Raw genomic sequence first — 26,771 nt, forward strand, 5'->3', positions numbered from 1 at the left:
CTAAAGATTGTCTTTATGCTTAGATGTGTTTCATTGCTGTAGTCCAGATGGGAGATGCATAACTGAGGCCAGTCATTGGGCGTCAGACTGGGACGAAATTTTCTAGACAGACAGAGGTGGTAGAAAGCATTACTTGTAGATGCTGCTACATGGGAGCTTAGTGTGTGTGAGAGTTGGGTCTCTCGAACTGAAAGCTGAATTGACATTGACCATATGTGCTTATGCCTTCATCCAATGGATACTGCAATATGGATTCCAATTTCAAAATGCTTTCTTTCCACCAACATAATCTGTCTTGCTTGGGTTCAGCTTGAATTATTCTTTGTTTCCCCATTTGCTGATATCGTCCAAGCACTGGATTGTTGTGGTACTAATGGTGTGTGTGATCGGTTGGGTCACAAAGATCCCCTTGAGACTGTCACTCAGCGTGCTGACATACCACTGAGCCCTGCCTACCTGCCATTTAGGGTGCCTCACTATCCTGTCCTGCTGAATCAGGCCCTCTGGTCTCCTCCAGCAATGGCAGAGTTAGGTTCACAGTCCACAGCAGAGCAATAGACACTGAGGGCAGCTCCGCTCTGGGAAGGCTCAATCAGAGGAGCTTGACAAAGCACAAATGGGACCAGAACCCCAGATAAATCCGCCTTATTCGACATTAAAGTTTTACAAAACACAGGCTCATGAAGTTCGCTCCCTTTATGAATGAAAGAGATGCATAGCTGTTGTTCTCTCTAGGTAACCATTATTTACACTGGGAGTATTAATAAACGAAAGTGATTTATTTAGTATAAAGAGTAGGATTTAAGTCGGGTGGACAATAATTTTTGGTGGGGGGCCACTCCAAGATTTTGAAAAGTGGTTAAGGCCTGCACTTTTCTGTGGAGAGGTGTGGGGTATAGGATGGAGGTTGGGTGCAGAAAGGCACACGGGTTAAGGGACTGGGGTGCAGGAGACTGTATGAAGTCTGAGAGGGAGTTTGGGTAAAGGAGGTAGTTGTGACCTAGGTCAGGAAATAGGGTTGTGGGGGTAGAGGAGGGGTAAAGATGGGGGTGCAGGATCTCTGAGGGAGTTGTGACCTGGCGTGGGGTTTGGCGGTGCAGAGGTTTTGGAATGTGACTTGTTGTATGGGGGGCAGGGGTGCCAAAGGCATGCTTTGGCTGGAAGGCGCTTACCTAAACCTCCCAACTTGGGCCTAATCCTTCCCCTGTTCAGTCATATATGTTTACAAAAGTCATTTTGAGTGATAAGCAGGAGTGGCCTGGCATGTGGTGGTAGGAGCTCCTGTTGTGCGGCTTTGTACCTTTATATAGATTTTCCCCAGCGTGGGGATCCTTTGCATGCAGTTGAAGCTATTTTCACCTTCCAGTGGAAAAGTACAGCATCCAAAATGGATTCCAGCATCAGGTGATGTAAACACATGTCCTTGTGGAATGCTAAGCTCCTTCTGGCTGGTTCATAGGAAAAACAAACCCATTTACAAGTCTCAGTAGAGTAGCACTGTTAATCGGTAGCCATGTTAATCTGTATCTGTAGAAAACTGAGGAGTCCTGAATGACTTAAGATTTATTAGAGCATAAGGTTCAGGGGTGGGGTAATGCCCTATTAAATCTTTTAGTCTGTAAGGTGCTACTGAACTTTTTTTTTTTTTTTTTTTTTTTTTTTTTTTTTTTTTTGCAAACCCTTTTACAGTTCATTGTCCTTATCAATGAGCCATCAAGTTTCTGAAATACTCTTAATGACCCTCACTTTTAGCATGTCTAGATTAGTAAATGGGTTTGTAATTGATATTCCTGTATTTGACGTTAGAAATGGTACATGCACACAAATACAATATACATATGCAGCACATAATTTTTCTAATATGTTACAAGGGATGTGTTTTGTACAAAACATCTTCCAGTCATACATATTTCTATTCATAAGCGTATTTCCATGGAGAATGTTGGGTGCAGTGTCACAGTGTGGTCATGTAGGATGCAGGAAAAGCAGAGCTGTGTATCTGCTTATTGCCAGTACATGAATCTTTCTTACCAGTTCACTTCATGACTGCATATGTATGTTGTACAGGACAGTAGAGAGAAAATTTCTCAAGCTGGGCACCCAAAATCCCTAATTAGATTTGCAAATCTTGATAATTCATGCCTTTTCTGTTATCAGGATTATGCAATTAAATTCTCCTTTCTTTATTTCTTCCACTATGTCAGTGTACTTTTGTTGCTTTGTTAGCTCAGTCTGATGCTGAAAGGAAATGAGTGTGTGCCAGAAAGGCAGGGGGGGGGGGGGGCAGGTATAACATTTTGGAAGTTTTCCTTTCTGTAGATGCCTCACTCTTGTTACACAGATTGGTAGTTACCTCATGAATGTTTAATGCTAATTACATAGTTTGTGTGTGGTGGTGTATCATTAATTGCTGTTGAACCAATAATGGTTTATTGTGAGATACAGCTACTGGTTCAGAATTCATTTGTTAGCACTATATATCTCTTCGTGGAAGGCTGCAATTAACATTCCTTGATCATACTAAACAGTTCTGGCAGTTGGTTTGCCTGAGGTAGAGAAAGAGGGATTGAAGTTAACCCAATTAGCACAATTTTATTTAAAACTCAATTAAAACCCCAGTCCCATGGGTTGTAGTGTGCTATGCTGTGGGGAAGAAATGTCATCAGAAAGGCATACAGTGGTCTCCCGATTAGTCTTTCTAATTAATCTGCATATCAGTATTCCATTTTAAAAAATTCTTCCAAACACAGCTGTGTTTGAACAATGTGCTTTTCCACCTAGGACAGTTGTTTCAGAGGACTGCTAAACTTCTTTCAGCTGGGATTGCTAGCACTTGGGGGCTTTAGAGGGGGCAATGTTCTGGTCTCAGGAATGGATACCACCTTTCATTTTCTTCACTCTTCTTACTGGCAAGTTGTGAAGCAGCCTTGCAATTTGGGGGAGTTTGCATAACTTATAACTCAAAGAAGCTGTTACGTAGTAGAACCTTAAAGTTAAAAATGCCTCAGGAATGGAGGCTATTTGTAACTCCGAAATATTCGTAACTATGCAAAAAAGTTATGATTGTTCTTTCAAAAGTTTACAACTGAACATTGATTTAATACAGTTTGAAACTATTCTGCACAAGAAAAATGCTAGTTTTAACCATCTAATTTAAATAAAACAAGCATAGAAAATGTCCTTATGTTGTCCAATCTTTTTTCATTTCGTCAAATCTTTTCTTTTTATTTAATAGTTGACCTTTAACAGTAGTAATGTACTGTGTTTGCTGTCCTTCCCCCTCACCTCTTTTCTACTATCTCATTGTGTACTTGTGGTTCCAAATGACAGGTGTGGGTGACTGGTCTGTTTATAAGGCTGGAGTTTTAGTGTTTTGAGAATGGCAGCCCGGAATACTAGGGGCAAGTAAAAATCCTGGAATTACTGCAGGGAACATTCCAATATCCCAAGTCATTGTCATAAGTGATATTTTTATCAATATCCCAAGTCATTGTCATAAGTGATATTTTTATCAATAGCACAAACACTGATCTTGAAGTCCCCAGGTGCAATAGTATAGCTTTCAAGACGTGTGCAACAGAAATCCGGCACACATTCACACAGATATATACTCTTAGATTTATTACTATTAGGATCTAAATCCTAAAGAGAGCTTTCAATTTTAATATCTGGCTGCCTTTTAATGCTCAAGATTGTTCTATGAATAGCATTAGGATTTCCTCCTCTCTTCTTGTTATATGGCTTACCTTAGACTAAAATGCCATTCATTAACATCCTCAATCCTTCTAAAAATTTCTTCTTGGATTAATGGTAGTAATTATATTTTGTGCTATTTTTAGAATTGATATTTTCCCCTTTGTATTTAAAGAAAAATACCTTTACTATTTTTTCCTATAGCTTTTTAAAGGTAAAATAGATAATTCTTCCTTCTCTGTCTACTCTTATGATCTCTCAGGGTGCGTCTATACAGCAGGGCTTAACTCAAATTCAGCTACGCAAATTGAGCTACATCAGTTGCATAGCTTATTTTGAAATTGGGAGCATCTACACAGCACTTACTTCGAAATAGAGCACTCTTCCGCTGACTCCCTTGCCCCTCATACAGTGAGGGTTACAGAAGTTAGAGTATGAAGTCCTCCACTTGACAGTAGTTCAGCATTATTTCGAAATAACTGCCTGCTGTGTAGATGCAGTTATTTTGAAATACTGTTGCTGTTGTAGTCGTGACTCATAGACTTTAAGGTTAGATGGGACCATTTTGATCATCTAGTCTGACCCCCTGCACAATGCAGAGTCCTCATCTCTACTTCTAAAAGTTTTCAAATTCTGCCATAGGCATTGCAAGAAAAAGATGGTAATTAGTTAGCATTCTATGTCTGCAAGGTGTTTAGACTAGGGATGTTAGCGTATAGTTGTGTAAACAATTAACCAATAAGACTGGGCTAATCAGTCAATCCAAATGACTACATATACTCCCCTGACCCCCTTGCTGGCTCTGAGACAGAGGCAGCCAGGCAGGGGGAGTAGGAGCCGGTGCTCATGGGGAGCCAGCTTTTAAGTGTTAATAGACATCTCTATGAACATATTTGCAGTTTCATTATAGGGTACACGTGCATACCCTATCTGGAATCCTAATATAGAGCACACTTCTCAAAGAACCTTCAATTATAGTAAGTAACCTTCTCATATTGTAATGGCAATAACATTTAAATTATGCTTTCTCTCTCCTTTAGGTTCCTTATCGGTTACATGCTGTACTTGTTCATGAAGGCCAAGCTAATGCAGGACACTACTGGGCATATATATATGACCACAACCAGAGGAGATGGATGAAATATAATGATATTTCTGTGACCAAGTCAACTTGGGAGGAGTTGGAACGTGACTCTTTTGGTGGTTACAGGAATGCCAGTGCATATTGTTTAATGTATATCAATGACAAAGAGCAATTCTTGATACAAGGTAATGTTGGGGGTATATATTCAGCATGAAATACAATATGTTGAAGTTGTGCTAAAGGGGTCGATTTCCTGAGCCATTGTTGCTTTGTTGAATATTTGAACTATAGCTAATATAATTTTAGCAGAAAGTAAGTGTTTCAAATTTAAACTCTTCATATCTCATTTACATGCAAAGTCATACAGGTTGGACCTCCCTGATGCAATGCCTTTGGGAACTGCCTGGTCCCAAACGAGAAAACTTGCCAGACCAGAGGAGGTCCCTTGCCACCAGGCCCAAGCCCATTGCCTGCCACTGTCAGGCTGCCGCAAAAGGCACCCTACCTCCCCCTGCATCCCCAACTTGGCTGGGCTGCTTGCCCAGCTGCTGCTGGCTCCCTGGGCAGCACAGGCTCTGGCTCCTGCAGTTGCAGGGCAGGAGCCGGAGCTTGTGCTCAATTCCAGCCCCGTGCCCCCGGGTGCTGCTGTGGTGCCCTGACCTTGCATTCCTTGTATGGTTCCAGGAAACTCCACCTCAGTCTTGTGCTGCTCTCAGTCCTGGGCTGCCGACCCCATTGCCCTGACTCCAGCTGCCCTCTTGCCCTGGGATCCCTAGGCTCCCGAGCTCTCAGGTCCGGGAGCATCTCAGGTCCTGCCGGACGAGGGATGTTGCTGGACCAGAGAGTCCTGGTTTTTGGAGGTACAACTTGTAAACCATGTTTTAGAGACTACTGTTGACTAGAACGTCACATATGCATTTAAAGTTGAGTACAAAGAAAACTAAGCTGCTGCTTCTCCCCGAATTCCCCACATTCCTACGGAGTTCAGTACAAATTCAGCAATGATATCCTGCTTTATACAATGAAATAACTGAACATTGCTTAGCTGTAGATGATCTGAAGAATAGTGTAGGCGTTTAGATAAAGCACTGCCCAAGTTATAACCCTAAAGATAGTTACTCTGTGGAGTGACATCAGATATTAGTTTTTAAAAAATCAGTGCAAAGTCAAGTGTTTACTTATGCTCATAGTTATCAATGTTTATTTTTTCTAGATGGCAAAATATACTACCCCTCCTGAATACTCAGTATAATAAAGTCATAGTGCTTCAGCATTATTAAAATAGCAAAATAAAATGTTTGCAAGAAGTCACAGTGAGGGCATAGGCTTATCAAAACACCAGAAGGCAAAACCAAAACTTTTAATGCTGAAAGCTGTAAAATAGGTCACTTTTACATTGGTCTCAAGAATTTTTTGTACCTTCATCCACTTACGTATTTTTCATGGTGTATAAAAAAACTGAGGTTTGTTGCCAACTATTTAAATAAGCACTTCTTATTTAACTTACATTTTGAGTTCTTTCTCATGAAAAACAAAGCAAAGGAATATAGTAGCAGCCTTTTCATTCAACCCTCTCCTAACTGGCATTTATCATTTACCAAACACCCATGAGTCCAGAGCCAGAAATGTTCGTTAGGTGGTGCTGAAGCAATGTATTTGCCAATTTATCCATAGTTTTGATTGTTGGATCAGCCCCTGATTGGTCAGTCTCAATTAGACCAGGTAAAACTTACGTACTTTGAAAATTGTCTTTTAAGATGACATGCCTTGGTAACACATCCCTTGTTTCATTAAATTATGTCTAACCAGAAACAGCGACCAGGGAGGGTATGCATATACTCTTACAGGAACACAAATGGTCACTGCACAAATACATGACAGAGAGCAGTTCTACACCTTACATTTCTTGTCTAACCACTTGTCTATGATGTATCTTTAATCATATTCTTAATAAGTTGTGGTATCAGACTATTGGTTCCTCAATCCTCTTTTTTATAAATACACTTGAACATCTTTTATTTGGCAACCCTGGGAAACAGGGTTTGCTGGATTAAAGGTTTTGCCAGGCCTGGGAGGGAGTGAGGTGGATGGGGAGAGAACCTTTACTATTTTCTCTTCATCCGGATTTTAACAAATTAGTCCTTTGATTTTTTGAAACCACTTGTTATGGATTATGTGCATCTGCAAAACCTCACTTTCTAGAATGAAGAACTTGGATCTTTTGGTTACAATTTAGCGTCAGGCTTCCAAGCCTAGTAATAGATTTATATAGCTTTACATTTTAAGGCTATTTTTTAAAAAGTTAGAAAACTCCCTTACTTAAAAATAAGAATCAAAATAAGCCTTGACGTTTCTAGAGCCCGGATTTGAGGCCTGCTGTCACAGGCTTCATTGGCCTCCAAGTGTGACTGTGCAAGGCTAACGAATTTTTAGGTTCTGGGTCAGGGAATGATTACAGCTAATTAATCCCACAGTAGTTAGTAGTCTGCAGAGACCATTCTTAAATTAGAAAGCAAACTTACTCCCTGTAGCTAATATGCTCATAATGAGTTGCCTTTGCAGGTCCACACATGCCCATTCTTCTTCCTCGTTTCCTCAGGAAGTTGGTTAGTATTATGACCAAGCAGAATGGAAAGCATTTGGGCCACAGTCCTGTATGTGTTTTTACTGTGAACATTTTGATTGATAGGTTGCACATGGACCCAGAGGTTTGTCTTTCTAGGTGGTAATGAGCTTATGGTGTCAAAGTGTGTGACTTAAATTTGCAGAAACAATATGCTACATTAACTCCACCTCCTGGTAAGTAAGCTTCTGGCATTTGACAAATGGAAAAAATGTGAGGCATAATTTTTATTTCATTACTTTCTCAGCTTTCAAGAATGCTTGTTCTGAATGTTCTTCATCCACAGGCATTTCTGTTGCCTTTCATTATTCTGTGAAACACATACAGTTGTGTTGTTTTACAGAAGAATTTAATAAGGAAACCGGTCAGATGCTGCTTGGAATGGATACGTTGCCTCCTGATTTAAAGGACTACGTCAAGGAAGACAATAAGCGTTTTGAAAAAGAGCTAGAAGAATGGGATGCAGAACTTGCTCAGAAAGCACAACAGGAAAAGTTGTTAGCATCTCAGACACCTAGGATGCCAGCACCCTCGTCAGCCCCAGGTTGGTCTGCATGTTTGTTTTTCCACAGCATAAAAAAACACAGGTGTAAACTATCCTATCTCTGAAGATACTGAACTATTTTACTTAAATTTGAATTTTTTTTTTACATTGAGTTCTATAAAATTAAGACATTTGGAGTAGGGATTTGGAAGTGTAACCGTGTACATGGTTAAACAATGAGCCTTCACAGCTTACCTTCATGGTTACATGAGCCTGTTTTTTATTTTCCCAAGTAAAGATTCTACATTAAAATGGAAAGGGATTTGTCTTAGTTGTTTGAAAAGTAAAATTTATTGATTGTTTGTAATGCATTTTGCAATATTAATATTTTAGATTTAAATGGTTAGATATTTTATGCCACAGTCCCACAAGAAGATTCCGGAAGACAATTTCACCCATAGACAGCCCAGGGCTGAATATGGATACTGGGTTCAGCTTGAACTGGTCTTAATGCCAATTCACATATGTTAAATTTGATTTTAGACTTTTCTAATCCTAAAACTAGTTCAGTGTTTTCTTCAACTGGAAAAGATGGAACTAACTTTGAACATTGATCTAAAGCAGATGTCTGCATTATTTGACGTAACTTGCATTTTTGTGCAAGTTTCTTTTTAATCCAAATAACACTGATAGACGTAGCTATGTTAAGAATATGGAATTGCTCATCTTACATTTTTTGTCACTAAGTTCAAGCAGGAGAACCAGAGTATTTAGATCAGCCATCAAGAACTGATCTTTCAAAGCATTTGAAAGAAGATTCTGTACGAGCAATCACTAAAGCATTAGCTGAACAAGAAGACAGAAGTCCTGAAACTGTCATGCAAACGGTGAGGATATTTTCAAGCTTTTTAATACTCGTTCTTCTTATCTTGCAAGTGACAGGTATAATATTTGATAAAGAAAAAATTATTCCCTTGAAGAGAGTGTTAACTGTTCCTTAGAGTCTGTTCAGCCTGTATACGCTGTCCAGAAGAAATGGAGTATACCTAAAGGCTGATCATAGAATAAAACGAGCAACGTATATACATTGTATGTTATCACACTTATTTACAAAGTACAGTATGTTGTTTGTTTAATAATGGTCACAGATGTGTTTTTGTCCACTTATAATTAATAGTTTTTTGAAATTGTGAATAGCCTAGCTACAGGAGTATATAAAGTAGTATTCCACCCAGAAAACTAAAATATTAAAAGTTTTTTAAAAATCTGAGGATTTTGAGCTGTCAGTGTCAGAGGCTACATCAGTTGATGTAGTTTTTAAGATTAAACACTGTATTTAAGAAGGATACACATAGCGTTAGTTGAATACTGGGATGAGGGAAGCCTGAATATACTTCATTTACTAATGCTTGAATTCTTTCTGAACTAGGATCCTGTTCTAGGATGTAGTACTTGAATTCACACATCTTTGAAACAGGCCTTCATGATTCATTATATGTATATATTTAAGTTAGAATACATGTGTTATACCAGCCAGAATATTGTATAATTACTTCTTCTGTGAATCCTCTAAAGACATCCAGTACTTCACTTCAGACAGTATTCAAGTAATTTTGAGTACTGAATAGAATTACAAATAATGAGTCTGCTTCATGAATTTTTAATAAAGCTAAAATTCAATGAATTCTCCATTCAGCAGATATTCTTTTACCAACTGTAGGTACAAGTATTTGATCAAATATTTTTGCATGAATAGACAGACATTTTGAAAGCCCGTGCAAGTTTATTGAAATAATTGGTTTTTTTTAAATCAAAAGAATGTAAAATGTATCAGTTTACTATTTATTATTTTCCCATTATGGCTTAGTGAGTCATCATGGAGCAGTGAATGAACAAGTTGGGCTTGTGCAAAGTTCATGCATTCTTATAAGTACAGGCAGTCCCCGGGTTACGTACAAGATAGGGACTGTAGGTTTGTCTTAAGTTGAATCTGTATGTAAGTCGGAACTGGCATCCAGATTCAGCCGCTGCTGAAACTGACCGCCAGTTCTGACTTACATTCAGATTCAACTTAAGAACCCCAAGCTTCCCCAAGTCAGCTGCTGCTGAAACTGATCGGCGCTGATTCCAGGAATCCTGGGGCAGAGCAACTCTGCCTCGGGCTTCCTGTAGTCAGCGCTGGTCAGTTTCAGCAGCGGCTGACTTGGGGACGCCTGGGGCAGAGCAGCTGGGGTGCTTCTGAGTTGCTCCAGTAGCACCGCTCCTCGTCGCTACTGGACCAACCCAGCAGCACCCCAGCTGCTCTGCCCCAGGCGTCCTGATTCAGCCACTGCTGAAACTGACCAGCAGCGGCTGAATCAGGACCTGGGGCAGAGCAGCTGGGGTGCTGCCGGGTTGGTCCAGTAGTGCCCAGAGCGGGCGCTGCAGGACCAATCCGCAGCGCCCCAGCTGCTCTGCTCCAGGGTCCAAAACAAAAGCCTGGTCTGCTGGGGAGGGGGCACACTAGCCGCGCCCCTCCCCCCCCCAGCAGACCAGGGACACGGGGAGCAGAGCCGCAGCGGCAGTGGGGTGCCGCGCCTCTGAGGCTTTGCTCTGGCAAAGTCTCAGAGGCGCGGGACCCCCCCGCGGCTGTGGCTTGAGTCCCGGTGCCTGTGGTCTGCTGGGGACGGTCCCCAGCAGACCACAGGCACCGGGACTCAAGCGGCAGCAGGGGGCGGGTTCCCCGCGCTTCTGAGGCTTTGCTCTGGCAAAGCCTCAGAAGCGCGGGAACCCGCCCGGTGCCTCTGGTCTGCTGAAGACGGTCTCCAGCAGACCAGGGGCACCGGAGCAGCTTACGAACGGGGCTTTCTCGCCCCCGGAGCTCGCAGGTAGCAATCCGCTACCTCGACCTCCGGGGCGAGAAAGCCCCATTCGTAAGTGCGGATCCGATGTAAGTCGGATCCGCGTAAGTCGGGGACTGCCTGTACACAACAAAAAATGTGTCCCAAGCAGTATTCCTTTAATGTTTTCCATCCATGAGTGAAATAAATTTGTTACATGCACTGAGGTATGTATGGATGTGCATCACCAATAGAAACACATGTTGCTGGCTGTGGGCACTGTGAGCCCTTTGCTGATCAGCAGGGCAGCACCTGAATCGCTCTTGAGCGGATACTCGAGCACTTAGCTTAAGGGAACACTGTTCCTGAGTCCTAATTGTCCAGAGCTAAATCAGCCCAACTAGATCCAGGACCTAATATGTGTGTATATATACTAATAAATACTTCTATTTCACATCAAGAATTAAGATACTTCTGTGGATCGATTCCACATGGAAATAGAATCCTGGATTGTTGCTAATCAAAGCAGAAGTGCTTTTCTCCTATCTCTTAATCATTGTGATGTCAAGAGAACAGGGACACTTCTGAGTTGTGGTGAAAATCAATAGCTAATCTAACTCTTGACTCCAAGACATACTGCCACTGATACACCTAGTTTAATGTTTAGCTGGCCTTTTGCCTCCTCAAAGAAAACAATCTGTCATGTTTCATAAAATAGTAGAGCCTGGATTAGAAAAACCCATGCCATCATAGCAAAACAGACTCAGAAAATTATATGTTGTGCTTTGTTACCTCTTTGTGTTACCCCCAAAACAAGGGTATGAAACTCCTTGAGTCCTGAGTGATATCCTGCTTACCCCAGCTACTGCCTGAGTCTGATGGCTTCCCTCCAGATACACTTTGTAGATGCATACCAACTTACTTATAAATGCAGGGAAAAAAATACTTCAGTTCAGAGGGGCATGAAATGTACAGTCCCAGTGGTTTACAAGGTAGTGATTGGGGATGAATTAATTGTAAGAGGTAGAAATTGTATGTGTATGTTTGAGAAAACTAGATGTCTTCATGTTAAGTCTGTCACATAATGCTTTTTCTTCAAGTAGTGTCCCTATTGGTGCTCTATGTCAGGTACCCTGCACTTTTGAGTTCAGATTTTTGGTAGCAGTGCCCATTTGTCCTTTATGCTCTGTATGCATACTCATGTCCCATGCCAAAGTATATAGGTCTGCAAAGGTGAACGGCTCTCATTTCCTTCTCGGCTGCTTTTGACCTAACATGTAATGCTGCACACACCTGCTTCTACTTACTGCCTTTGTGTAGTTACATACTTAGTTGTATACCATTATACATAGTTCATTTTAGGGTTTTTGTATTTTCCTTTTGCTGGTATTTTCCCAACTTGCAGAGTCATTGCAGACTTTTTTCCCCCTCTGAGGTATGATCCTCAGACAGGGGAGAAGATTTATGCTATCTTGGCCGTTTGGAAATCCTAGTAACCAAAAGCCTCTGCGGCTGAGGCATCTGCCTCCATGCGTACAATAGTGAAAGATTTGCACTCTAATTGGATGGAATCAACAAGGAGACATCTTCAAAGATGTCTTAGGCAACGGATACCTCAGGAACCAAGAAGAGTGCAGTTGAGGCTCTGTGTGCTTCTGGTATCACGAAGATGTTTGACTGCTTCTAAAAGTTATCGGTCTGCCAAGAAGGACCCGCTATAAAAGACCTCTTCTGTTTCTGGAGGTCACATCCAGGTAAACAGATGGTACCATCAAATTTTTCTGTACTATAGTACTTCATTAAGTGCCAGAGACTGTTACATTCTGAGTCTTATCTTTGGGCATGCTTATCCCTCAGTGCAGGTGAGTCAGCACTGATGACCTCCAAAATTCCTCTGGTACTACAGGAGTTCAGATACTTAAGAGACCTTTTCATCTCCAATGAACCAGAAAGTCCATTCCTTACATGTACCATACATCTCTTAATCATTTTAAATTGGGACCCCCTGCTTCTCTGACTTACACTGCCCCAGGGGAACAGTTACCACCTTGATTAGAATGTGTGGAAAATAAATCTGATTCCTTTCACAGTTTTCTTTGTATAAGGGTCTCCTCATGGGCAGTGGGTGAATGTAGGTCTGGGGGAAGCAAGTCTTCAGCTTTGCCCCTTGTATCTGAGGCCATGTGCATCCGTGGGAAGCCAAGCCCAACCTCCATCAGAGGGGCAGGTCCTCCTGCCTACACAGTGCCTGGCCTCCAGGCTCCCACATAAATCTCCTCAGCCCCAGAGCACAGGGAGGGCGGGCGACATGTAGACCCAACTTCCTCGGCCCTGGAGCACAGGGAGAGTGAGCAGCATTTATCCCCAGACTTCCTGGCCCCGGAGCATGGGGAGAGTGGGCGGGCCTATGCCTCCCAGTTTGGGAAAGCATTGCTTTCCCTCACCTCTTATACTCACTGCCAGTGGGTCTCATGTTTATTCAGAGAGAGATTTCTTATCTCCCCGCATGGAGAGAAAAGAGGATAGATGACTCCTCATCTTTCTACAGCTGGAGGGGCAGGAGGCAAATGCTGACAAGGATACAGGACCTTGTGCAAATAGTTCCTGATGGGCTATAATGCATCCAACACCTTTTATGGCAGATGACTTTCCACAGTTCCAGGAGCTGATGAAATAAATGGTATATGTTCTTCATAAGCCTTTGGATATTTTACATTGCTCATCTTCTAAATGTGTGGCACTTCCAAATAATGAAGCTCTCTTAGAGTCAGCCAAGACAGTCCAGCAAACTCCTGCAACAATACACTCTGAATGCAAGCAAAAAAAAAAAAGTTCTGGCCATGGATTAAGAATTTTTATTTTCACGTGACATCAATTTCCTTGATTGTGGATGACATTAAATCATGAGAGCCAGTGCAACACCAAGACTGTTCTATTTAACAAAGAACAAAAGCATCTTGATCTGTTTGGTCTCAAATACTCCTCACTGATACTACAGTTCAAGATAGCAAATCATTGGGAGCTCATATCAAAATTCCACTCTCTGAATCACAACAAATTTAGTGTCTTTATTTGATATTTGCTATAAGACAACCATGAACAATTTAAGACGATCATAAATGGAAGTCAGCTCTTGGCAAAAACATTTTTACAGACCTCCTTGGATGCAGCCGACATTGTAGCTTGTTCCATTTCCACTGTTATCCAACATGTACCTTGACTTCAGCAGTGCAGCTTCCATAAAAAGATGGTCTTCTGTAGAGGGTCACAAATTATTTTCAGACTCTACCAACGAGTCCCTTCACACTTGGCCGCTCCTAGATCACCTGGAAACTATACATTTGTAAAGGAAAGGAAATTTAGCAGGTCTTGGGTGGCCCAAAGATCTTGCACAGCTTAACCTTTGGCCAAGAGACCAAAATATTCCAAAAGAAGACATATATTGCCACAACTACTTCATCCCAGCTATCTGTATTAGATAAGGTACAGTTTTGATGGATTGGTCACGTTCTCCACAGGAATTTGCTAATGCACTGTCCTGTCTCTCTTCCCCCGTCTCCCCCTTTACCTCCATGGATACTACCTTTCCCAATTCTATTCTACATGGGTGAGAATAATATCTGATAAACGGATTTTAGAGGTTATGAGAGAGAGTTATTTCATCCATTTTACCTCCACACCTTACCTGCCTCCATCTCCCCCCCTTCTTGCATGCACACATACCTTCCCCTTCTCTCTTTGGGGACGCATCTCAATCAGTTGCTGAGACAAGATGTCATCTCCCTTTTACATTTAGGGGTTATAGAATAAGGTTCAATACAGCACAAGGGAGAGTGGTTTTATTCCAAGTGCTTTGTGTTCATTTTGGAGACCAGAGGATGGAGACCAATATCAGATCTCAGACATCTAAACAGTTATCTCAAATAGGTTATCCCTAGCTGACAGTTCAGTTGGATAGGTTTTAATAGGGCTTTCTGGATTCCATGATAACCAAGGCTTACTTACCCCTGGACAGAATCACAAACCTGTTTGTAGGACTCAGAAGTTCTCAAACCTTGGCAAATAATTTTCTTCAGATGTAGGGCCATATGGCAACTTGTGTCCTCATAAACCAACATGCCAGATGACATCTCTAGTATTTTAAAGGGATGGCTGAGGACTCTTAACACGCCGAACAAGCACAACCTAGATAGACAGGACTCTGTTCTAATTGATTCTGACTTCCTAAGTATGTGGAAGAAACCTTCCAAACTTTGTATGGGAGTTCCTTTCTTTCAGGTTCCGCTCATCACTATCACTTCAGATCCATCTTTCTAGGGATAAGGAACTCAGCTCAAATCACACATTATGCAGGGCAAGTGGTCTCCTCAAGAGGGTTTTCTGCACATCAGTGATCTGCAGCAGAAGGGTATGCTCCACTTTCTTCCACTGAACAGAGCCAAATCTATCCCAGTCATAACAGATAATGCAACCAGCATATTCTACATCAATTGTCAGTGTGGGTTGTGCTCCCCTTCACTTCCAGCACTGAAATGGTGTATAGCTAACTAGACAGTGATCATCTTACCTTCCAGGTATTAAGAACACCATGGTGGATCATCTTAGTAGATATATCTGAATTACACCTGGGAGCTGGATTCACGAGTTCTCAGCAGGATTTATCTAACCTGGAGTTTTTCAGAAGTGGACTTTTTTGCTCTTCACTCAGTACAAAGTGCAAGGAGTTTTGTTTGAGAGGCAGACGTGGACCTCAATCACTAGGAGACTGCTTCCTCATCTCGTGGATAAAGGGCCTCCTTTATGCATATTGGCAAATACTATTGCTCTTGAAAGTTCAAAGTCAAGTAAGACAAGGCCAAAGTTATGTGGATTGCATTGTCTTGCAGGGAAAAGTTTGGTGTCCTTATGATTTGCTTCCTATCTACTACTGCAACTTCTGATTAGTTCTTGTTTGCTGGCTCAGGATGCTTTACCCCACTCTGGAAGTTCTCAGGCCATAGGTGTTTTTAAACAGCAGAAAGAAATCCATGTGACATGCTTAACTTCAAAAATGGAGATACTACCTTCTCCTTTCATTTTCCTTTCTTCTCACAGCCATCTTCTCCTTCCTTCTGTTCTGCTCCCTTTCTCATATTAACCTTCTCACTCAAGCCTAGAAAAGCTTTTGATAAGTCACGTGTCAGTCACCACCACAGTAGTTGACTTCTTGTATTTATGTCCTCAGCCTTTTATGTGCTTCTGTACTTCCAAGGGTAAGCGCTTCAGGACAAAAACTTTGTTGTCTTTTGTGTTTATACAGTGTTTGAGACAATGAGGCCTGTTCATTATTGGAACTTCTGGGTTCTAATAGAATGTAAACAGTTGTTGTGCTTCTAACAGAATACAGATGTTAGAGGTTTTTGTTTCTCTGACACATAATGGCGTGGATTAGAGTCCTATGGCAGATCATCACCTGAAGTAAGTTTTGATAGCTCTGTTGAAGTCAATGGAGCTCTGACAGTTTGATTTCAGTGGAGCTGTGACAATTTACGTCAGCTGAAGATCTGTCCCCGACGTCAAAAAAGAAATTGCCACAAGAATATGTTAGTCATACAGTAACAGAGAAGGTGTGACCATTACTATGACAATTTTACAGCAAAAAGCAAAATCACTTTTCTAGAAAGATGTTAAGATAAATTGAAGACCAAGACTTGAGGAAACTTTCAGAGTGTAATATTCATTACTTAAATTCAAATGCATGAATAAATCTTATTTCAAAAATCCTAATAGTGAGAAAATGCAGGTGATCTAATACCATAAAGACTAGCAAATCCTAGCAACACAGACCATTTTACTTAGCAAATCCTAGCAACACAGATCATTTTACTTAGCAAATCCTAGCAACACAGATCATTTTACTTATCTGTCACTTTATTACTTTTTTCTTTTCTTTTTTTTTCCTGATTTCTTTCACACTCACGATGATTTTTTCCTGCAGAGCTCTGATAACACCCCAGCTCAACTAGCACCTAACCAGCGAGTTGTAGAAGTGGAGATTCCTGATGTAGGGACTTTTGTGATTGAGTCAAAGGAGGGTGGTTATGACGATGAGGTACCTTTGATTGCAGTCTTGTGCACAGTTCCTACATTGGTGTTTTCTTTTGCTGGCTGGTGTGAGAATTTTTGGCATGTTTGCACATTGTGATGCTTAACAGATATCTGCACAACTAGAAGTTTAGCAATTTATGGTGATAACGATCTCTTGCAATTTGCAACGAAAATATGAAAAGATGGAAACAGTGGACACATTTTCTGTGTGGTGTGAAATGATTATAGAAAGGCACACATTTGTGCCTTTTAGCTATTTAGCTATTGAAAATTGAGAATTATTTTAGGCTAAGCTTAGTCCGTTAAAGATATTTGTGAACAACTAAGTTACTTTAAAAAAAAACCGTAAAAATAATAAATGAATTTCTGAATTTTCTTGCTTTCGTAAGTTGAGTAAAGTTAAGATTCAAACTACATATCTTATCTACCAAGCTTAGGGTATGTCTACACTGCACAGCTATTTTGGGGTACTGGAAATAATTACCCCGCATCTACACAATCAGCCCACTGTGTTTCCTGGCTTGACTTTTCCATTTTGAGGGTTTTTTAATGCTTGGGTTCCAACTTCCTTACTACTTATCCTCCCTATATATATATAAATGTTCCTGTGGGACGACAGTGTGATGTCATCATGTCGTCTGCATCTTCATGCTGCCACTGCTGCCCACCTTCATCCTCAGCCATGTGGTCATCTCCTCTCTCTCTGGTGCTGCAGGGAGGCAGGAACTGCACAACTTCTCCCCTTCCCAGTGCTCTGGGGAGGCGGGAGCTGCGCGGCTTCCTCCTTCCCTCTGTTCCCACATGCACGCTCCGTCCCCCTGCTAGTGAATGGGATAGGGATGGGGGTGCAGGATCTGGGCAGGAGATGGGATGCAGGAGTGGGCTGTAGATAGGATGTCTGGCCTGGGAGAGGGTGCAGGAGCAAGGGAGGGTGCAGGAGCTGGCTGATGGCAGGGTGTGGGGCCAATGGGGATGGTGCAGGAGCAGACTGGTGATGGGGCATAGTGGCCAGAGTGGGCGGGAGGGGGTTGGCAGGCGTACTGTAGCGAGCAGGGGGTGCAGCCCCCCTAGTTTCTTGTTAAAGAAGAAAAGTATAATGAGAAAAGGGATACACTGGGAATGTTGTTTAATATTTCTGATTTGTTTCATAATTTCATTCCTATGGCATCATTATTAAAAAAGTAAATGAAAGGAAAAGGTAATCCTCAGGGCTTGACAAATAATACAGTCTACTCACCAGTGGCGAGTAGATTGTAACCTGGAAGAGCAGGGTTCAGGTGATCTGCGCATGTGCAGATCGCCAGACAGCGCGGCTGGCGAGCAGGGCTCGCTGCAGTTCAACAAGCCCTGGTAATCCTTATAGGTTAACTTAAATTTCACCCCTGGAGAGTAGTCCAAGAAGGCATAGAACCTCAAAGCCACCCATCTGAGAAACAGTTGCCTTCCTGCTTTCCTCTTGCTCCAGAAGGATAATAGTTTTTTTGTTGGCTTAGAGCAGCAGCAAATTACAATGTCCCCATCTTAGTTTAGATTTTCTGGTTAAAGTGTTGGAATTAAGAGCTAAGTCTCCACCCCATTTTCCACTGCTTCTTGCCTGTTTGCTCAGAGTGGGGATGTAGGTGGGACACGGTGCGGGCTTACTCAAGGCACCTAGACTTATGTTCTGAACAAGTGACGAAGCTATTGCAGCAGTAAGTAAATCAAGCCATATTGTATCCCTCAATTGTGGGGAGAAAAATTTGGCAGAATGGGATGGAGAACAAACCTTAAATTAATATTGCTGTGTTTATGAGAAGTTAGACCCACTATGATCTGAATGCAACAGTTACATATCTGTGTCCTGTGACCTTATGTTCTACATAATGCAGCTCTAAAGAAAGTTCTTACGATATCCTAGCAAGCTCCAGGGGAATTTTTTTTTTTTTTAAGGTTCACCTTTAAGGACATTCACAACTCAGCCCCTCCTACCTAAAGAGCCTTTGTCTTATAGCAATGCCATCCCACATCCCCTTCTTCCCAGAGGTTCTAATCTTGCGTCCTTTGTCTGCTTCTTCCAGAAATGTATTTGTGCTTTTTTTACACTCTGCATATATCTATTGAATACCATCTTTGAACTATTCCCAGATCTCTCTGCCTTCTCTTCATAAAGACTCACTTCTGTTGTGATGCCTGCAAGGAATTAGTTAGCCAACATGCCTAGAGTGACTGAGGAGTATTTGGAGATAGAGCTGCTGCTGTTTGTTTGTAAATAAGTAGGAAAAAGAGCTTTCAAGTAATTTGGAAGCATTGATTTGAGCATATTACTAACCTATGTAATTGCATATTTTACTGGTTTTGCCTTTACCTTCCCTTTCTACTTCCCTCCTGCTGGTTTAAATGTGTTACATTTTCATTCAAACTAAGTTGTGAACTCTTCAGGGCAAGAGCCATGTTTTCTTGTGTGTTCGTGCAGCACCTAGCACAATGAGACTTCGATCCTGATTTTAATATATGTAATAATGCAAATATTAAATTAAGAAGCATCTGGAAAAAAGGCAAAATGATAAAAAAATTGTATTACTGAGCATTTTAATTTTGAAAGGATTTATCATTTGAAATAATAGCAACTTTGATTTTGTCCTTTGCTAATAAGACAAACTCTAATTAATTTTGAAGTATTTGCAGAATAACCGTACTGAACAATCTCTTTTTTTCTTTGACGTTTTTCCCATATAATTATTGTGTTCAGTGCATTTGGAATAATTGTACTTACTTCATTCTAACAGGTGTTTACAGTTGTTGCTTTGGTACTAGTAGAGAAAAATATTAGTCATTTGCAAAACACAAACTCTAACACTGAACTGAAGCATTTACCATTCCATTGTATGCATGCATTAGGTTGTTCTTTATGTTGCATGAGTCTAAAGGCATATTGACTTAATTGAGTAAAATATTAATCATTCAAAACTTTTACCTTAAATCCCTTGTGGCAGGTCATGCTGACCCCGAACATGCAAGGTATTATCATGGCTATAGGTAAATCCAGGAATGTTTATGACAGGTGTGGGCCAGAAGCAGGGTTCTTTAAGGTACAACTAACATTTCAATCTTTACTTATCCTCTAATTTTTATTATTGGAATATTTTTCCTATTAATGCATATTATGATTATTCTGGCATTTGTTTTCTTTTTCTTGGTTTCAGTCCTCAGTCATACTTTTGTCCTGACAGAAACTTTTAGAATTCTTACTACATGTGTGTTTTTTCCTTTTCTTTTTTCTTTGGGCAGGCAAGGGGTGCATGTTAACAGTAAAACTTTGTGATACCACTAGTCAAAAGTTTCCCACATTTTCAAAGACAGTCATATTAAGACCAGCTATGTGATTTTGAATAATGTTGGTATCTGTTCACTTTTTCATAATTAAGGGTTTGTTTATATTTACAACATGGCAGCTGTGTCACTGTAGTGCTTCAGTGAAGACACTGCTGACATTGACAAGAGACCTTCTCCTGTTGACCTAGGTATTCCACCTTCCCAAGAGGCATTAACTATGACCAGTGTCCATGAGAAAAGCCCACCTGTCAACGTATGCTCTCTGCGCTGGGGTTTAGGTCGGTAGAACTACGTCTTGGGAGGTGGATAATCTACACCCCTAAGTGATGTAGTTATAACAACATAAATTCCTAGTGTAGGCTAAATGCAAACTTCTGCCAGCATTTCTCTCAAAAATTCCAGGGTTTTCACGCAGGAACATTGCTGTTAAGTTGCATACATTGCTCATCATAGGTCTTAAGAGACCTCTTGTCCTCAAAACAAACAAGAAACAACAACAACAAGAAGTTGAATGATTTGGATTAACTGTTAGTGTCAGCTTTATCCCTTTTGTATATTGTACTTCATTGGGAGATATTGTTTGTGTGCCAAAGCTTTAACTTTTCAAAGTAACATCAAATTTAGAAAACATGCCCAGATTTTAAAACTGTTCCTTAATATGTAAACTTTCTGCATTGTTAGTACAGGCAGTCCCCGGGTTACATACAAGATAGGGACTGTAGGTTTGTTCTTAAGTTGAATTTGTATGTAAGTCGGAACTGGTACATATTGTAGGGGAAACTCTAGCCAAACATTTTTCCAGAGCTCAGTTTTATTCTCCCACACCTCACTTCCCTCAGTCCTTTATTCTCAAGCTGAAGTGTCTGCTGAGAAAAGCCACTCCGCATCTCCCTGGTCTGCTGGGGGGGGGGGGGGGGGAGCGCTAGCTTCACGTCTCCCTGGTCTGCTGGGGGGAAGCAGCTAGTGCCGGGTTGCCTCACCCCGTTTGTAAGTAGGGATCCGATGTAAGTCGGATCCATGTAACCTGGGGACTGCCTGTACATAAGCTTTTAAATCTTCAGTGGAACAGCTACTATGATATAGTGCAAAATCTTCCATACTTTTTTTTTGTGAGAATGTGTGTTTTCAGAATTAAAAAATAAAAAGTGGAAGTTGAAACATTTTTACTTTGGGAAGTATATATTTCTTAAAATATGCATAATTTTTGGTGAAGCAGGTAGGGTCTTCGGTACTCTTACCCTATATATCGAATTGGTTAGATTAGAAAGTCTAATGGGAGTTGGCTTATTCCTTATTGATAGAGCTAGTCAGAGAGTTTTCAACTAGACACTTTTCACTGGAAAATATAGACTCATCAAAAAAAATTGGGAGGGAAAAGGTCAGTTTCAATGCATTTCTTATATTTTTGAAAAAAATGTGAAGAATTCACATGAAAAGTTCCACTTTTTTGTTTGAAGTGACTTTTAGTTTTGAAGTTCAAATTAATGTGTAATAGAATATATACATAAAAAAAGCTCATAATGGAAAGAAAACATTTTGATCTGATTTGAAGTTTTGTTTAGTTAACTAAAACTTCAGAGATTATAAATTTTTGTTCTAACTGAAGATGGAGAAACTATTCTAAATCTAAGATTCCCATGGAATTTCAGCTTTACTCACTTTCTGGGATTGGTAGTGGTATACTTTGCATATAAAAACCATATGTAGAATATTTTCAGTCAGTTCTTTTGGTTAAATGCACAAATTAATAGTAAAGTGGTTGACTCAGTACTGAATTTCCTAACTTTAAGAACATTTAAGTGTAACTTCATGTTACTTCAGTGATTTTTTTCTGTCTCTTGGCTACTCTGTACCTTAATAGAATGATATGACACTTTTTTTTTTTGCATGACATTTTGGAAATAAGAGTACTTTGAAAGATAATTTCTGTTTTTCATGTGTTTTCTTTAGTTTGTTTTCAGGATAAGTTTGCTTTACTGATATTCTTTTTGAAACATACTTGAAATGAATCAGCGATTCTTCACTAAATCCTGAAGTCTTTATAGGGTAGCTGTCTTAAAATCAGAATTTAGCAAAACATCTTCACGGTTTTTGTATACCGTTTCCGATGAAAAATTGTTTTTCTGGTATATGGGTTGTATCATAATGCCATTTTCTGCAAATTATAGAAAGAAAAACCTATTCTGCTCAGCACATACAAATCTTAAAACTCAGATTAGATACCGGTTACTGTAATAGGTCAAATGAAAAATGTGTAGAAACAGGTGGTTTTTTTCTGTTGGTAGGCAATTTGTAAAGTGATATGAATCTAGTGATGTTGTCTTAGGCCTTGTTCACACTAGGCAGGGTTTTCCATTGTAGGTATACTAGTATAGTTTATACCAGCAAAGGCTCCTACTAGAAAATCTCTTCTACTGGCATCGTTACTTTGTGTTAATTATATTCTTTCAGTTTTACGATTATGCAAAGCTTGTCAGTAGCATTTTGGTATGTTAAAGGAAAAGAATAAAAATGAACACCTGCACATACATCTTCCATTAGATTAGGCTATTTTAAAGTCCTATTCTTAAAAACAAGATGATGCTTTCTTCCTGTCTTCGCATGTCTCTGAACATGTAGCATTTCACCTATGTGCATTGAGTGGCTTGGAAAGAATCCAGAGGAAATGCTTGATTATCTAAGTCAAAAGAGGAACCATGTGCAATATCCAGTTTATTCAGTGCAACATAGACTATTTTGTTTCTTAAATGTTAGTAGCAATTTTGGAAACTGGTAAAAATGTAGGAGACATTTCAATATGTGAAAGAAATGGTGATAAGTCTTGCTGAGATGAGCAGCCTTGCCAGGTGTTGGGAAGAAAGGAATTTGGAATATTGAACTGGATATTTATTTCTGAGTGCTTTGAAACTGAATGTTGTTTGTTTTATTCAAGATTTGCTATAGTATTAAATATACTCTCCCTTGCGTGGAGACACTGTATACATTCACTTAGTTCAAGTTGACGTTTGTTTACCATGGTATCTGATCGTTGTTATACCTTTTAGGAAAAAGAGATCTTGCTGCACCATTTCTCTCAGCTATTTGTCTTCTTTTTTCCCCCACACAGTGGTCCCAATCAATAATTAAGTAGTCAATGAATACAATACAAATTTTCATGTAAATTAGAATTTCTCTTTAAAAAAGTGCCTGCAAAGATGGGAAAACATTTCTTCTCACTAATATAAAGGGGAAAAGTGTAAACTGCTGATGCTGTTGAGGACTTGAGCAGCAGTAGAAATCAGATAATTAGGTTCTCCATGTAAGCCATTTTATTACGTTTAAATATATTTTTAAAAAGCTTTCCACATTCATTTAACTTTCTCTTTTAAGAAGTTGTGGTTTGTTTGTTTTGGGGGTTTTGTGTGTGCTTTTTTGCATTTTAACTCAGGCAAGAATTATTTTTCAACATGTACAGTTTCAGAATAAATCACTGGCTAAAATGACTGCAGTAGTTTTGTACAGTTATAGAGTCATATAGTAGATAGCTTTACCTTGGGTAAAAAGATGGGAGGGCTAGAGAAGTCGTTGGCTAGCAGAAAGCGAGACCAGCAATAGGAGGATGTTAACTTCAGAAAAATAAAAAGACTTCACTTGAAAAGGTTAGTTGAAAAAATAATTTATATTTTTGTTGACTCATGTAGGCAATAAAATTGGAGTATGCACGGCTACTAAAATTGGCTCAGGATGATCCACCACCTGAATGTGATTACCGTTTGCATCATGCAGTTGTCTACTTCATGCAAAATGAGGCACCAAAGAAAATAATTGAGAGAACATTATTGGAACAGTTTGCAGATCACAATCTGAGCTTTGATGAAAGGTAATGGGAAAATGAGAGATGTTAATCTTACACATTTTTTTGTTTAGCTGTTGAAGGATAAAACATTTAACTCTGTTTTATGCATTGTATGTACAATATGGGTATTAGGTACCCCCTATGAACAATGTATTTGTCTAGTCACCACTTCAGTATGGTTTCTCTTTGTACAAGGTTGCAATTTTCAACATAAAATACTTCTAAAAAATTGTGGAACTCCTTGCTGCCAGGTATCAATATATCCAAGAATTTAGTACCATTTAGGTTAGAATTACATATTTATATGGATAATGGGAACATTCCTGGGTTAAATTAGAGAGAAACCCTTATGTTTGATGTCATAAAATATCAATGGGTGGTTAGAAATGTTCACTATGGATGTAGTAGTGTTCCACAGTTTATCATTATACGTTCTTGTTCTTTTCCGTGAAACAATTTGTAACAATCAGGCTAGATTGGCAACTTGTCTAACTCACTATGGCGTTTTCTGTGCTATATCCTAACTATTTCCACTTGTTCACCTATATAAAAACAAAGTGAAAGATTATACAAGTGCATCCTGACCCCTTCTCACAATATCAGCTCTTGAAGATTCAGATTATAATTCTCCAAAATTACAATAAAAATTATTAAAAGTTCTGGTAGATTTGACACCTGATTTTTTTTTTTTTTTTTTTAACTTTTAAAGCCTACTGTGGCATTTTGGCAAAAGTTGAAAGTTAAAATATAGTGATTGATTTTTACATATTTGTAGAGTAATTATGAGAGAGTCCTGTAACTCTCCTATTCACACGGCAGGGAAGTCGAGTAGTATATAGGAAATCACACTTCCTGTTTGTACTTCAGTCACATTTTGTAGTGCTCTAATCATGTTTTCTTGGAGTATTTTGGGCTATTATCTTTGCAGTATAAACATGTCTCTGAGTTTTCAGTTACCACCAACTAATTTTTTTGCAACTCTTTCTTTCTTTTTAAGATGCCGTAACATAATGAAAGTGGCTCAAGCCAAACTTGAAATGATAAAGCCTGATGAAGTAAATATGGAGGAGTATGAGGCCAGTATACTTTTTCTCTAATAAATTATAACGTATAATAATTACCTACTAGAATAATTCAGAAGGAATCTTTTGTTCATTTATGGTGCACAGTTTATCTTGTTAACTGAATTTCCCATGTTCTTACAATAAGATGTGTAGATAAGTGTTGAACAAACATTTATCTTTGGGAAGGTCACATTTTTGAGTAGTGCCATAATTAAAAGATAGTTTATTTGTCTTTTCCTACTACCTAATGACAGTTGATACAATTTGGTGCCCAATAATTAACCACTGAGTGAGCTGATTGTCTCTAAGAATAGCGACCCTCTCTTCAAAATAGGGTTGGTGGGTTTAGGTCAGTAGAACCTGATTACAGTTTATCTCCAGCTGATATGCTGTCATTCCCCACGTATTGGCAAAAATCAGGTTCATGTACATCCTTTCTCTCACTGAGACCACTTACAGATTAACTCTCCCCCCCCAAAAAATTAAAAACCTTGAAATATTTGGAGTATGTTACTCTTATTTTAAAATGTTCACAAATACTACTCAAGGTTGAAATGTTGACAAGTCAGTTTAGAGAAAACTGATCAAATTCCAGCTAAATATCAAGTCTTTTTATTAAAGCCTTTAGTCACATGTTTGAAGATATATATGTGCTTTAAATTAATTCGGGGCTAAATCTGGCTTATGCTGTTCATTTCCCACACTGGTCCTATCACGTCAACCTCCTATTTTTGCTGATGGGGCCAGAGGAAAAAGTGATCTTGCCCATACCAAACTAAGGGAAGGCACAGATGCCCGGCACCCCTTTTATCAACCCCAAAGGCCTGAACTTGGCTCAATGGCCTTACTATCTGCTCTCACTTCCCAGTGATTCTCTGTCATACTTCTTTTTCTGTTCTAGGTTCAAATTCTTTCCCATTCCTACATAACTTTATATAGATGTATACTAGGGATGTCAATGTGTAGACGACTACACAATTAACCAATAAGCCTATTTGTCAGAGGCAGAATGGGGGAAGGGGAGCCTGAGTCAGTGCCTATGAGGAGCTGCTTAAAAGCTGGCTCCCAAAGAGCACTGGATCTGCCTCCCTCACCCCTACACTGCTGCCTTTGATAGAGAGGCAGCAGCGCGGTGGGTGAGAGGGGTGGGCAGGTGGAGCAGATACCTGCAGGAAGCCAGCTCCACGGACCTGCCTGTCCTCCCCCAGCCCCACGCATGCGCACACACACACACACACACACACACACTGCCCAGTGGTCTGGGCTCACAGGACAGAGGCTTCTCTGTGGACAGAGGCTTCTCTATATCCCACGTAGCAGCCTCTGTCCACAGGGAGCTTGGACCCCTCGGATGGAGCTGCTGTTGTCATGTGTTGCTGCCTCTGTATTAGAGATAGCATCATGGGGTGGCAGACAGTTGGTCTGCGTGGGGAGCTGGTTTTTAAACTGGTTCCCCTGGTGGATCTGCTCCTGCCTGTCACCCTGCGCTGCTGCTCTGATAAGAGTAGCAGCAGTGTGGAGTGGCGGGGGGGGGGGGGAGGCTCCCCGGGGATGGGGCCAGGAGTGCACTGGCTGCCAGCCCCACCTCCAAGAACTATTCAATAGTTGTGTAACCACTAAGATCTCATGCAGTTACATGAATATTCAGTTACACAATATCTAGCATCCCTTGATACAGATCTTGGCTCTGAGACTGTACGTGCATGTCTCCTCTCCTCCTTGCACATGTTCAAAACACCGTTTTCTGCAAAAAACAGATAATCCCATTTT

The 26,771-nt window shown here is 40.3% G+C and overlaps 1 protein-coding gene across 4 annotated transcripts in view; it reads left to right on the plus strand.

Annotated features, from left to right (window-relative positions):
- USP25 (ubiquitin specific peptidase 25) overlaps positions 1–26,771 on the plus strand; it is a 135,621-nt gene that overhangs the window by 100,869 nt on the left and 7,981 nt on the right. For 2 of the 4 annotated variants that reach the window (XM_075909861.2, XM_089773501.1), the window contains 7 exons: positions 4,734–4,962; positions 7,744–7,944; positions 8,632–8,771; positions 16,681–16,794; positions 19,763–19,858; positions 23,783–23,961; positions 24,935–25,013. In XM_075909861.2, coding sequence (XP_075765976.2) covers positions 4,734–4,962; positions 7,744–7,944; positions 8,632–8,771; positions 16,681–16,794; positions 19,763–19,858; positions 23,783–23,961; positions 24,935–25,013 — 1,038 coding nt within the window. The remainder of the gene's footprint in view (positions 1–4,733; positions 4,963–7,743; positions 7,945–8,631; positions 8,772–16,680; positions 16,795–19,762; positions 19,859–23,782; positions 23,962–24,934; positions 25,014–26,771) is intronic. The other 2 variants (XM_075909871.2, XM_075909879.2) reach the window with 2 other exon arrangements.

The sequence above is a fragment of the Pelodiscus sinensis genome, chromosome 1 (genome assembly GCF_052426305.1).
Source record: "Pelodiscus sinensis isolate ZL-2025 chromosome 1, ASM5242630v1, whole genome shotgun sequence".
In the NCBI taxonomy this organism is placed as follows: Eukaryota; Metazoa; Chordata; order Testudines; family Trionychidae; genus Pelodiscus; species Pelodiscus sinensis.